This window comes from Rhinopithecus roxellana, chromosome 12 (genome assembly GCF_007565055.1).
Source record: "Rhinopithecus roxellana isolate Shanxi Qingling chromosome 12, ASM756505v1, whole genome shotgun sequence".
In the NCBI taxonomy this organism is placed as follows: Eukaryota; Metazoa; Chordata; class Mammalia; order Primates; family Cercopithecidae; genus Rhinopithecus; species Rhinopithecus roxellana.
In genome coordinates, this window is record NC_044560.1 from 115478575 (window position 1) to 115490545 (window position 11971).

The window sequence follows — 11971 nt, forward strand, 5'->3', positions numbered from 1 at the left end:
TCTCCTAAGGGGTGTGTGGAGCGGGGCTGGGGAATGCTACCCGCATCTAGTGGGTGGAGGCCAGGGATACTGCTCACCACCCTACAGTGCATAGGACAGTCCCCACGGCAATGAGTCCATCCCAAATGGCACTACTGCTCTGGCTGAGAAACTGCGTTGAATGACCCTCAGAAAAGCCTGCGTGGCTGGAAAGCTGGGTTGGGGGGGGTTGAGTGTGGAAAAGGGTTCTGGAGCAGCTCGGTCTCCCACGAAAACCCTAGACCCCGTAAGGGGTCTCTGGATTCCAGGCTCCCTGAGAGGACCTTTGCCCAGCAGGCACCAGGTTTCTGCAGCGTCTGGATGAGCATGCACGAAGCACACGCCCGAAAATCCTGAGCACGTGGCTCTACTGAGGGACGGGAAGCGCTCCAGGCCTCGGTTTCCCGCAGGAGCGATTACACCCTGGGGGCGGGGCCCGCTTCATGGGAGGGAGTTTTGTACAACTGTGGTGCATGGAAGGATTTTTCTGCAGATGAGAGGGAATCGGGACTAATAAAGGGGAACTTGCGACCGCGCGTCTCGAGCTGGTCGTCCCCGGCCTTGGGCTCACCGGGGCCTGGGCCCCCAAGACCTGACAGCTGGAGTCGGGGACCACAACTGGGAGAACTACAACTCCCAGGATGCCGCGCACCGCCTGCGCCCGACCTCGGCGAGGACTCGGGCAGCCAATGGGAGGGTCCGGGGGCGGGAACTCGGCGTACGTGCGTCGTGACGCGCCGACGGCGACGTCGGGGTTTGTGTGCGCGAGAGGCCGCCGATAAAGGTTGGGTGCCTCGCGCCGGGGGCCGTTGGGAGGGAGTGCGCCCCCGCCCCCCCTCCCCGGCCCCCACAGCTGCACCGCCGCTGCCGGGGCCCCACCTTCCCGTCGACCCCCGCGAGAAGGTCCTGGGGCTGCCACCCTCGTTCCCCCGATTGGGGCCACAGGTGAGAGACCGGAGGGGTGGGGGTGGGGGGAGGGACCGGAGGGCGGAGACGTTGGGGGTGGGGGGGGGAGCGTGAAACCGGAAGGGGTACCTTAAAGGGGAGGTCGCTATTTCACCGCCGACTTTTGCCCGCTGGGCCGGCTCCGCCCTCTTAAAGGGCAAGGGGCTGCATTGAGAGGGCGGATCAGGCTTTGCATTTTTACAGAGGCTTTCTGACTTAAAACAAATTTCTTCCTTTAAAAGGCGGTTATCTCATTAAAGGCCAGTGGCCGTTTCCCAAACATTGAAGCAAAAACTCCTGAGTCCTGGTTGCTTCAAAACGATCCCTAGTTTAGCTCAACAAAGGTGGAGATGGGTCTGCAGTGGCAGCATCCCCTTAAAGGGGAAGTCCAGCCTGCTGAAAGGGTGTGGCGCGGCCTTTTAAAGGGGATGCCCTCTTCTTGCTAAATGGGACCCCGCTGTTTCAGGGCACGGATATCTCGTTTAAGGAGATGCTCGGCCTTCTCAAAGGCACGTGCAGCTTCTTAGGATCAGTAGGTTCTTTTTTTTTTCCTTTTTTTCTTTTTTTGGAGACGGAGTCTGTTGCCCAGGCTGGAGTGCAATGGCGCAATCTAACCTGCTTATATATTAAAGGGTACGCTTATCTTTTAAAAAGGAAGTTCTTGGCTGGGCGCGGTGGCTCACGCCTGTAGTGCCAGGACTTTAGAAGGCCGAGGCGGGCGGATCACTTGAGACCAGGAGTTCAAGACCAGCCCGGCAACATGGTGAAACCCCGTCTCTAGTAAAAATACAAAAATTAGCCGGGCGTGGTGGCACGCACCTGTCATCCCAGCTACTCGGGAGGCTGAGGCAGGAGAATCGCTTGAACCCGGGAGGCGGAGGTTGCAGTGAGCCGAAATCGCGCCACTGCACTCCAGCCTCGGTGACGGAGTGAGATCCTGTCTCAAAAAACAAAACAAAACAAAAAAACCAGGAAGTTCTTACAGCTTGTCCGAAGGGGATGCCCAGGTTTCGTTCATTTAAAACTTGTTTACTGAGTACACACTCTGCCAGACATTATTGAAGGCACTGGGATGGCATACAACAGTGAAGCAGACAGAAGCCCCTATTTTCGCGGCGTTGACATTCTAGCATGGTGAGACAGAATAAAAGAGAAAACACACACTGGTCATATAGTAGCGGTTCTCATCTGGGGGCAGCGGTGCTCCCCTGGGGCGACATTGCGGCTAAGACTTGGAGGTGCAGGAGTGCGCTTTGTGGACAGTGTAGAGGAGAGCTTCATAGGCCAGTGTCAGGCGTCCAGTGGGTCAAGGCCAGGGGCCAGGGATGCTGCTCAACACCCTACAGTGCACAGGACAGGTCTGGCCCCACAGACCATTCTGAGGCTGAGAATCCCTGGCTGTGAAGGTGATAATCGCTGTGGGGGAAAAAATAAGGCAGGAAAAGGGAATGGGGAGTTGGAAGGGATTGTAGGTTTCAATAAGGCTGTCGGGGAAGCTCTCACAGAGTGGATTTCAGTGAAGACTCGGAGGCGAAAGAGAGCAGCGGGCACAGGTGGAAAGGAAGGGCGGTTCTAGGCAGGTGCCCTGAAGTGGGAGCAGGCCTGCCTGGCCATCCTGGGTGACCAGAGTGACCAGGGGTAGGTGGCCAGTGAGGATAGCAGGAGGACAAGTCAGGGAGGGGACAGGCCGCAGCCTGCAGGAAGTCAGCAGGCTCGAAGACCAGAGCTGTGGCAGATTTCTGAGCACAGGAATGCAATGCCCAGCCCTCCCTGTTGACTGGTTCACTTCAGCTGCTGTATTGGGAACAGAAGGGTGGGCAGGGCACGGGTGGAAACACGGAGATCCGTGGGGAGGCTGTTGCAGCTGCCTGGGAGAGAGACAGTAGTGCCTCAGATCAAGGTGGAGGCCTGTGAGAAGCGGCCGGATCCCGGATATGTTCCGGCTGGAAGGGGAATCTGCTGACAGAGGTGATGAGAGGAGGCGAGGAGCCTCGGGCCTGAGGTAGAAGACTGCTGCCGTTTTCAGAGATGGAGAAGCTATGGATGGAGTAGAAGTTGGGGGCGAGGAGCAAAAGACTATAGATTTTGGGCACGTTAAGTTTGAGGTGTCTACGAGTCGTTCAGATGGCACAGTCTAGCAGGTGGTGTGGCATTCAGAGGGTAGGTCTCATAGAGCTGGAGACCTGGAGTCATTGTTTGTAGACGGTGGAGTCCTGAGACTGGGTAGGGGCTCCCAGGGAGAGAGGACAGAGAGAAGAGGACCAAGGGGTGCCCAAGCCCCCGATGCTCCCATATCTAGAGGTCAGGGAGGTGAGAAGGAACCAGGCTGGGGACTGAGATGGGGTGACAGGTGGAGGACAGCGAGGGAGCGAGGTATCCTGGAGGCCAAGGGGAGGTGGGCCACGGACCCAGTGACAGGTGAGCCATTGCGGGCCATGCACCACTGAGGCCGTGGTGGAGTGGGGGCACCAGTGTAGGACTGAAGGGGTTTGAACGGGGAAAGAGCGGGTTGACACTGGAGTTGCTCTGCTATGAAGGAATGGAGAAATGAGTTCGCAGCTGGACAGGGAAGTGGAGTGAAGAGATTTTTGGTTTTTAAAGATGGGAGACATAGATTGTTGGTTCTGCAGATGGGAATGGTCCAGGAGAGGAGGAAAAGTGGAGGATGTGGGTGGGAAGGCAGGGTCCATGGGCACAGGGTCAGGCCTGTGGGAAAGGACCATGCAGGGTTTCTGGACCTCGCACTGTTGACATCGTGGCTGGGATTGTTCTCGGCTGTGGGGCCGTCCTGTGAATTGTAGGGTGTTGAGCAGCATCCCTGGCCTCCGCCCACCAGCTGCCGAGAGCACTTTCCTCTCTAGTTAACAGATAACCCAGAATGCCTCCAGGCACTGCCAGATGTCCCCTGGGTCAGACGCACAATTTGTCCCAGTTGAGAACCACTGGTGTCGTGGTCAGAATGTGCGAACCTTTATTTTCACAGAGGCATGATCAAGGACAGGGTTGCCTGCCAAGAACAGGAGGGGAGGGAAGGGGCTGGAGGTTTCAGGAGAAAGAAGCACACTTGCGGAGTGCATGGACCAGAGACATGCAGTGTGAGCCAGGGAGGGTGATGGTGAGGGGGCCGCAGATTTCATGGGCATGAAGGCAAAGTGAGACTTAGGCCAGGCAAAGTGAGACTGAGGCCAGGCAAGGCGAGGCCAGGCAAGGCAAGGCCAGGCAAGAGGGTGCCTGTCATGGCCACCTGCAGCATTTGTGCAGGGTCAGGCGGGAGTGAGGATGTGGGCTGGCTGGAGGAGGCAGGGCGGGCTGAGTGGTAGATGGGGATGGGCTACAGTCTAAGGATTTTGGGAGTTGAAGCACCAAGCGGGAGTGACCTAGAAGGCTTTGCGGTGGTGGGAAGTAGATTGTTCCAGACTCAGACCATGAGGACAGTTTTTTTTTTTTTTGAGACGGAATCGCTCTCTATTGCCTAGGCTGGAGTGCAATGGCATGATCTCAGCTCACACTGCAACCTCCACCTCCTGTATTCAAGCAGTTATCCTGCCTCAGCCTCCTGAGTAGCTGGGATTACAGGCACCCGCCACCACGCTGGGCTCATTTTTGTATTTTTAGTAGAGACAGGGTTTCATCACATTGGCCAGGCTGGTCTCAAATTCCTGATCTCAGGTGATCTGCCTGCCTTGGCCTCTCAAAGTGCTAGAATTGATTACAGGCGTGAGCCACCGTGTCTGGCCCCATGAGGAGGATTTAGTTAGCAGGAAAAAGTTTAGGGTATGGCAGTGGGAGGAGTGTGGAGGCCGAGGCGGAGGATAAAGTCTTAGAGGGAGAGCAGCAAGGAGCAGAGCCAGGAGAACCCCTGTGTGTGTGGTCTTCAGGGACCTGCCGGTCTGTAGAGGGAGTGAGCAGGCTCCTAAAGGCAGCGCTTGCTGACTTGAAGGCGGGGCCCCGCCTTCTCAGACCTGGCCAGCCTCCTAAGGAGGGTGACCACCAATTTGCTGGGGAGTTTCCATTTCAGCACTGAAAGTCCAGCATCGCTGGCACCTGCTCAAGTTCCAAGCAAACTGGGACCACTGGAAACCCTAATCCTAAGGAAGGTCCCCTGCAAAGGGGGTGACCTGGGGAGGTAGTGTGTGGGTTTGGGGTTGAGATGACCCAGTGCGGGGGTGAGCCTCTGACCCGGAATCCCTCCCCCAGGTGTGATGGTTGGCTCCCACGCGGACATGGCCCCGGCCTCTACTGCGGAGGGGGCCGGGGAGAAGCCAGGCCCTGCGGCCCCTGCCCCGGCAGCCCAGTACGAGTGTGGGGAGTGTGGCAAGTCATTCCGGTGGTCGTCCCGGCTTCTGCACCACCAGCGCACGCACACAGGCGAGCGGCCCTACAAGTGCCCAGACTGCCCCAAGGCCTTCAAGGGCTCCTCGGCCCTGCTCTACCACCAGCGAGGCCACACAGGCGAGCGGCCCTACCAGTGCCCCGACTGCCCCAAGGCCTTCAAGCGTTCCTCCCTGCTGCAGATCCACCGCAGCGTGCACACCGGCCTGCGGGCCTTCATCTGCGGCCAGTGCGGCCTGGCCTTCAAGTGGTCGTCCCACTACCAGTACCACCTAAGACAGCACACAGGCGAGCGCCCCTACCCGTGCCCGGACTGCCCCAAGGCCTTCAAGAACTCGTCCAGCCTGCGGCGCCACCGCCACGTGCACACTGGCGAGCGGCCCTACACCTGTGGCGTCTGCGGCAAGAGCTTCACGCAGAGCACCAACCTGCGGCAGCACCAGCGTGTGCACACGGGCGAGCGGCCCTTCCGCTGCCCGCTCTGCCCCAAGACCTTCACCCACTCCTCCAACCTGCTGCTGCACCAGCGCACCCACGGCGCCGCCCCTGCTCCCGCCCCGGGTGCCGCCCCCGCGGCCCCGCCCCCCCAGCCCCGGGAGCCCAGCGGTGGTGGCGGCAAGGTCTTCGTGTGCGATGCCTACCTGCAGCGGCACCTCCAGCCCCATAGCCCGCCCGCGCCCCCCGCCCCGCCGCCCCCGCCCGTGGTGCCCGAGCTCTTTTTGGCGGCAGCGGAGACCACGGTGGAGCTGGTGTACCGCTGCGATGGCTGCGAGCAGGGATTCAGCAGCGAGGAGCTGCTCCTGGAGCACCAGCCGTGCCCCGGGCCGGAGGCGGCGCCCCAGCACCAGGACGCACCCGCCGAGGCGCCCAAGGCCGACCAGCCACCGTCCCCTCTGCCGCAGCCCCCTCCTCCTGCCGCCGCCCCCGCCCCTGGCTTTGCCTGTCTGCCCTGCGGCAAGTCCTTCCGGACGGTGGCCGGGCTCTCCCGCCACCAGCACAGCCACGGGACTGCCGGCGGGCAAGCGTTCCGCTGCGGCAGCTGCGACGGCTCCTTCCCGCAGCTGGCCAGCCTCCTGGCTCATCAGCAGTGCCACGTGGAAGAGGCGGCGGCCGGGCGCCCGCCTCCGCAGGCTGAGGCCGCCGAGGTGACCTGCCCCCAGGAACCGCTGGCGCCTGCCGCCCCCGCCCCGCCACCACCCCCGTCCGCCCCCGCGTCTGCGGAGCGGCCCTACAAATGTGCCGAGTGCGGCAAGGCCTTCAAGGGCTCCTCCGGGCTGCGCTACCACCTGCGGGACCACACGGGCGAGCGGCCCTACCAGTGCGGCGAGTGCGGCAAGGCCTTCAAGCGCTCCTCCCTGCTGGCTATCCACCAGCGCGTGCACACCGGCCTGCGGGCCTTCACCTGTGGCCAGTGTGGCCTCACCTTCAAATGGTCGTCCCACTACCAGTACCACCTGCGGCTGCACTCGGGCGAGCGGCCCTACGCCTGCGGGGAGTGTGGCAAGGCCTTCCGCAACACGTCGTGCCTGCGTCGCCACCGCCACGTGCACACTGGCGAGAGACCCCACGCCTGCGGTGTCTGCGGCAAGAGCTTCGCGCAGACCTCCAACCTGCGGCAGCACCAGCGTGTGCACACGGGCGAGCGGCCCTTCCGCTGTCCGCTCTGCCCCAAGACCTTCACCCACTCCTCCAACCTGCTGCTGCACCAGCGCACGCACTCAGCCGAGCGCCCCTTCACCTGCCCCATCTGCGGTCGCGGCTTCGTTATGGCCGCCTACCTGCAGCGGCACCTGAGGACGCACGCCCCGGCCAACACGGCTCCCAGCACCACAGCCCCCGCCGCAGGCTCCCAGCCCCCTGCTCCACTGGCTGCTGCCCGGGCCCCGCCAGCCACCCAAGATGTCCATGTCCTGCCCCACCTCCAGGCCACGCTCTCCCTCGAGGTAGCGGGGGGCACGGCCCAGGCCCCGAGCTTGGGGCCAGCAGCGCCCAACTCTCAGACGTTCCTCCTGGTGCAAACTGCCCAGGGCCTCCAGCTGATCCCTAGCAGCGTGCAACCCCCTACACCTCCGCCCCCTCCCGCACCTCCCAAGCTCATCCTGCTGTCCTCCTCCAGTGCTGGGGCTGGGAGCGGCCGTGCAAGGCAGGGCCCGCGGGCAGTGGGGAAAGCGGGCCAGGGGGCGGGAGTTGTCTGGCTGCCAGGCCCTGGGGGTCTAGGGGTGCAGGGAGCGGCCAGCGCAGGGGCCAGCGGGGCAGCGCAGAGCCTCATCGTTCTGCAAAATGTAGGGGGTGGGGAGGCAGGGCCACAGGAAAGGAGTGGGGTGCAGCTCCAGTCCCTCCGGCCAGCCCCAGAAGTAACCACGGTCCAGCTCCAGCCAGCACAGGAGGTGACCACGGTCCAGCTCCAGCCAGCACAGGAAGTAACCACGGTCCAGCTCCAGCCAGCACAGGAGGTGACCACGGTCCAGCTCCAGCCTGTGGCCAGCCAGCTCTCCAATTCCAGTGGGGGAGCTGTGGCTACTGAGGCGCCCAACCTGCTGGTTGTTCAGAGCGGGGCAGCTGAGGAGTTGCTCACGGGCCCCGGCCCCGGGGAGGCGGGGGATGGTGAGGCCAGCACCGGTGTGGTCCAGGATGTCCTCTTTGAGACACTCCAGACGGACGAGGGCTTGCAGAGCGTGCTGGTGCTGAGCGGGGCCGATGGCGAGCAAACCCGGCTCTGCGTACAGGAGGTAGAAACTCTTCCCCCTGGGCTGACGGAGCCGCCTGCCACCGGCGCACCCGGACAGAAACTCCTCATCATCCGCAGCGCCCCAGCCACTGAGCTGCTGGACAGCAGCAACACTGGAGGAGGCGCCGCCACGCTGCAGCTCCTAGCCCCACCGCCGTCAGGCCCAGCCTCGGGCTCCGCGGGGCTCCCCGCGGCTCCAGCCTCCCAGATGGTACAAGTGGTCCCCGCAGGAACTGGGCCTGGTGTTATGACCCCTCAGGGCCTGCCCTCCATCCAGATTGTCCAGACTCTACCCGCAGTCCAGCTGGTGCACACGTTTTGAGAAGAGCCAGTGATTCTCCTCCCGCCCCACACAGAGACCCCGACTCACTGCCAGGCAGGGCGCGGCGGGGTGCTGCAGGCTGGGCTTGCCTAATAAAGACCCGAGTCTCCCCGCCTGTGTTCTGTTTTCCTGAGAGGAGGGAAGGGGGCAAAGTCATGGTCCTGGCCCCCGCCTGGGCGCGTGGAGTCTTAACACTTGCGTCCTAGGGCCAGCCACTACGTGGGGCTCAGTTCCCCTGTCCTGAAACCAAAAGACGTAGGGGTCATTATAGTGGGGAGGTGGTGGCATCTGACTCCAGGGAGTGCCACTTGTTCACTGTAGGTCGCCCTGCTGCCCCCCTCGTCTGAGAAATAGGGGGATCTTTATGCGGGAGGGCCCTGCGAGCCCGGGCGCCCCGTGGGTGGAATGGGGTCCCTGGGGATGGGGGGTCGGGCGCCGCTGGGCTGGGGGATGCTGAGCGCGGCACCCAGGAGAATCCACCCGCGGGCATCGCTGCCCGGCGCTCAGGTTGCTCAGCAACGAGGGAACGTGGGACTGGAGCTCACGCTGGTCCCCAGCTCGGCGTCCGTCTCCTGCCGGCGCCCGCTCCCGTTTTTCCCCAGGTCCCCTTTCCCCGTTGCTCCTTCTCTAGGGACAGGAGAGGTCACCTCCCGGCCCGCCGCAGGGTCACTGCTCCCCGCCCGCCCTCCGGGGAGCTTAGCAACGGTTGCTACGACCCGCAGCGGGCAACGCCCCGTCCCCAGCGCGCGCGGTCTGACGTCACTTCCGCCGGCGACCCCCTCCAGACCCGCTCCCGAAACCTTTTCAAAGGACCAAAGGCGACCCGTGCAGGTGCTTGCGGGTCCTTGTTCTTGTGGCGCGGGACGGGGACGACTGTCGGGGAGGGGGCGCTGGGGACCGGGGCGGAGCGAGCGTGGTCCGTTCTCTGGCATGTGGGGAGGGGGCTCGTGGCTCCGTGCCTGGGAGGGAGCCCCGTGCTGCAAAGTGTGGGCGTCCACAGCGTGTTTAGGAGTGTAGATCGCTGAGTAAAACGGGGGAGGGGGATCCCAGGAGACTAGCAAGGTCGCTGAGTATTGTGGGGGGCGCCTGTCCTGTCCAGATCCTCGCTTGTGGGTTCCAAGGGCTCTCATTGTCCTGGTCGGGGAAGTGCTGCTGCTGCTGCTCCCCACCCCTCGGGGGGCTTTGGGGACAGAGGTGCCCCCCTGGCGCTGACCTGCTTGTGTTCTCACCAGGTGCACGACGCCAGCTCCCTTCTGGGGGGCGGGGGCCTGGGGGCTGCCATGGCCCCCAGCCACCTGTCAGTGCGGGAGATGAGGGAGGATGAGAAGCCCCTGGTGCTGGAGATACTGAAGGTGAGAGGCAGGGGCCCCAGGGGGCCTGGGAGTGGCTGGAGTGGGGGGCATTGCAAGTGGATTCAGCCACCCCCTCCCACCCACCTGAGCCAGCCTGAACCCCTGGAGCGGGATCTTTTCTTCCTGATCCTCAGCTGCACTGGGGGTTGGGAAGGTGTTCGGCAGCTCCAGGTGCTGCTGAAAACCGCAGCAGGTGTGGCAGCTGGGGACTCACCCCCCAGCCCTATTGGGACCCCAGCACCATCGCCCTCCCTAGTCTCCCATCTCCAGTCGGCCCGGCACTCCAGCACAACAGCCAGCTCTGTGCCTCCGACCCCAACTCTTCAAAGCACAGCCAGCCCCCCAGTCTAGCCTAGCAGCCCCCCTCCAGCCTCCACTCCAGCCTGAGGCACGCTCCCTGTCCTTACTTCCCTGGCGCCTCACTGCGGCATTGCTACTGAATTGAGTGCCCCCACAGCTCCTGATTCATTCTTCCATCCATCATTCACTCTCGTTCATTCACTCCATACCCAGCGTGCCACACTGGTGACCATCGGACTATACTGCCTTCCCTTCCCATTTGGGAGCCCTCGCCCCGCCCCGGCAGGGTCTATCTCTCTTTGTCCAGGAGGCCTAAGCGTTTTGGATGGCTGAGCCACCCCTCCTGCCCACAGGCCGGCGTGAAGGACACGGAAAACCGCGTGGCCCTCCATGCCTTGACACGGCCACCGGCCCTGCTCCTCCTGGCAGCGGCCAGCAGCGGCCTGCGCTTTGTTCTGGCTTCCTTCGCCCTGGCCCTCCTCCTGCCGGTGTTCCTGGCTGTGGCTGCCGTGAAGCTGGGCCTGCGGGCCCGATGGGGCTCATTGCCTCCACCGGGTGGCCTGGGGGGGCCCTGGGTGGCCGTGCGGGGCTCTGGTGACGTGTGTGGGGTCCTGGCCCTGGCCCCTGGCACGAACGCAGGGGACGGGGCCCGGGTCACCCGCCTGTCTGTCTCTCGCTGGCACCGCCGCCGGGGCGTGGGCAGGAGGCTGCTGGCCTTCGCGGAGGCCCGGGCTCGGGCCTGGGCTGGGGGCATGGGGGAGCCCCGGGCCCGGCTCGTGGTCCCCGTGGCTGTGGCTGCCTGGGGGGTGGCGGGGATGCTGGAGGGCTGCGGCTACCAGGCCGAGGGAGGCTGGGGCTGCCTGGGCTACACGCTGGTGAGGGAATTCAGCAAAGACCTGTGACGGACAGCCAGGGCAGGGAAGGAGGGAGGGGCGCCAGCACCTGAAGAGCACCTACTGTGTGCAGGTACTTTTACGTGCTCTCCCTCAGTGAGTCCTCAGCCACCCAGGGCCCAGAAACAGAGGCCTGCCGAGGGGAGGAGCCTGGCCTCTGCCCGGCCGTCGGCAGTGTGAGGTCTGTAGTGTTTGAGCTTCTAAGAGTGAAATGACTCCTTTTCCCTCCTGGCCCTCAGGGGCCTCTCAAGGTCAGCCTCTCCAAAACCCCTACCTCAGCTCTGTCTGCACTGAGAAATCTCCCCGGTGGATGTCTGCACAGCCTGTGCTGTCTGTGCCCCAAGCCTGGGAGAGCTATTTGGGGAGGGGGAGAGGAGGCCCAGCAGAATATGCCCTAGAGTTAGGGTTTGCGACTCCGCCTCCCTGGAACCCGGATTGGGTCAGATGCCTGTGCTTGGAGGGGACAAGGTGGACTGCTTAGCGGGCGCGGTGCACAGGGCTGCCAGGCCTGGCCCCTCCCCGGGAAGGTCAGTCGAGAGCTGAGATGGGCAGCGCTGTCCCTTCCCCCAGACCCGTCTGGTTTTTTACACCGTTTGTTAATAAAGCCCGAAACTGCTATGTGCCTGCCTCATCTCTGATGCCTTTCCCAGTCTGTCTCCGGACACCCCCCGCCCATTTCTGTCTGGCTCCTCCTTTCCCCAGTTAACATGAATTGTTGGGGGCGGTGCTGGACTGGGAGAAGGGGAAGCTGTGAGCTCAGGGGCAGCCCCGGGCCCTGCCAGCCCTTCTGAGTCACGCTCCCTATTACCGAATTTTTTCCACCTCACAGCTGCCTGGTGTGCAGGGAGTGGGGTGTGTGTGTGTGTGTGTGTGAGTGGAGGAGTGTGTGGAGCCCCTCCCCTTCCCAAGCCTTGACCCTTGTGCTGCTTATCCCCCGACCCCAGCTCCCTCTGGGACGGTGAAGTTCAAACTCCTCTCTCAGCTGGGGACTGAGGGCTTCACACTCAGATCCACCAGTGACGGGGAGGACTGGAGGGACGGGCCTTTCAGTCTCTTTTCCTAACCCAGGAAGTCCCTCCTG

General features: G+C 63.2%; 2 protein-coding genes across 3 annotated transcripts; both read left to right on the forward strand.

The window, feature by feature from the left end:
• Positions 1-659: 659 nt before the first annotated feature.
• Positions 660-8460, forward strand: ZNF628 (zinc finger protein 628). The gene is made up of 3 exons (XM_030942351.1): positions 660-736; positions 803-963; positions 5161-8460. Exons 1-3 carry the CDS (start codon positions 660-662, stop codon positions 8343-8345), a joined length of 3423 nt encoding a protein of 1140 aa, XP_030798211.1. The 3' UTR covers positions 8346-8460.
• On the forward strand, positions 901-11507 carry NAT14 (N-acetyltransferase 14 (putative)). Of its 2 annotated transcripts, none has more exons than XM_030913236.1 (3): positions 901-963; positions 9578-9697; positions 10351-11507. In XM_030913236.1, the coding sequence occupies exons 2-3, from the start codon at positions 9626-9628 to the stop codon at positions 10897-10899; spliced, it is 621 nt and encodes a 206-aa protein (XP_030769096.1). In that variant the 5' UTR covers positions 901-963; positions 9578-9625; the 3' UTR covers positions 10900-11507. The 2 variants fall into 2 exon arrangements, with proteins under 2 accessions (XP_030769096.1, XP_010377498.2); XM_010379196.2 differs by lacking the exon at positions 901-963 and adding an exon at positions 8595-9176.
• Positions 11508-11971: the final 464 nt, after the last annotated feature.

Bases quoted from the DNA above. Each gene is read 5' to 3' on its own strand.
- ZNF628 (XM_030942351.1), top strand. From the start codon at position 660: ATGCCGCGCACCGCCTGCGCCCGACCTCGGCGAGGACTCGGGCAGCCA. The intron at 737-802 runs GTACGTGCGTCG...CCGCCGATAAAG, and splicing joins TCCGGGGGCGGGAACTCGGC to GTTGGGTGCCTCGCGCCGGG. The intron at 964-5,160 runs GTGAGAGACCGG...TCCCTCCCCCAG, and splicing joins TCCCCCGATTGGGGCCACAG to GTGTGATGGTTGGCTCCCAC.
- NAT14 (XM_010379196.2), top strand. From the start codon at position 8,751: ATGGGGTCCCTGGGGATGGGGGGTCGGGCGCCGCTGGGCTGGGGGATG. The intron at 9,177-9,577 runs GTGCTTGCGGGT...TGTTCTCACCAG, and splicing joins ACCAAAGGCGACCCGTGCAG to GTGCACGACGCCAGCTCCCT. The intron at 9,698-10,350 runs GTGAGAGGCAGG...TCCTGCCCACAG, and splicing joins TGGTGCTGGAGATACTGAAG to GCCGGCGTGAAGGACACGGA.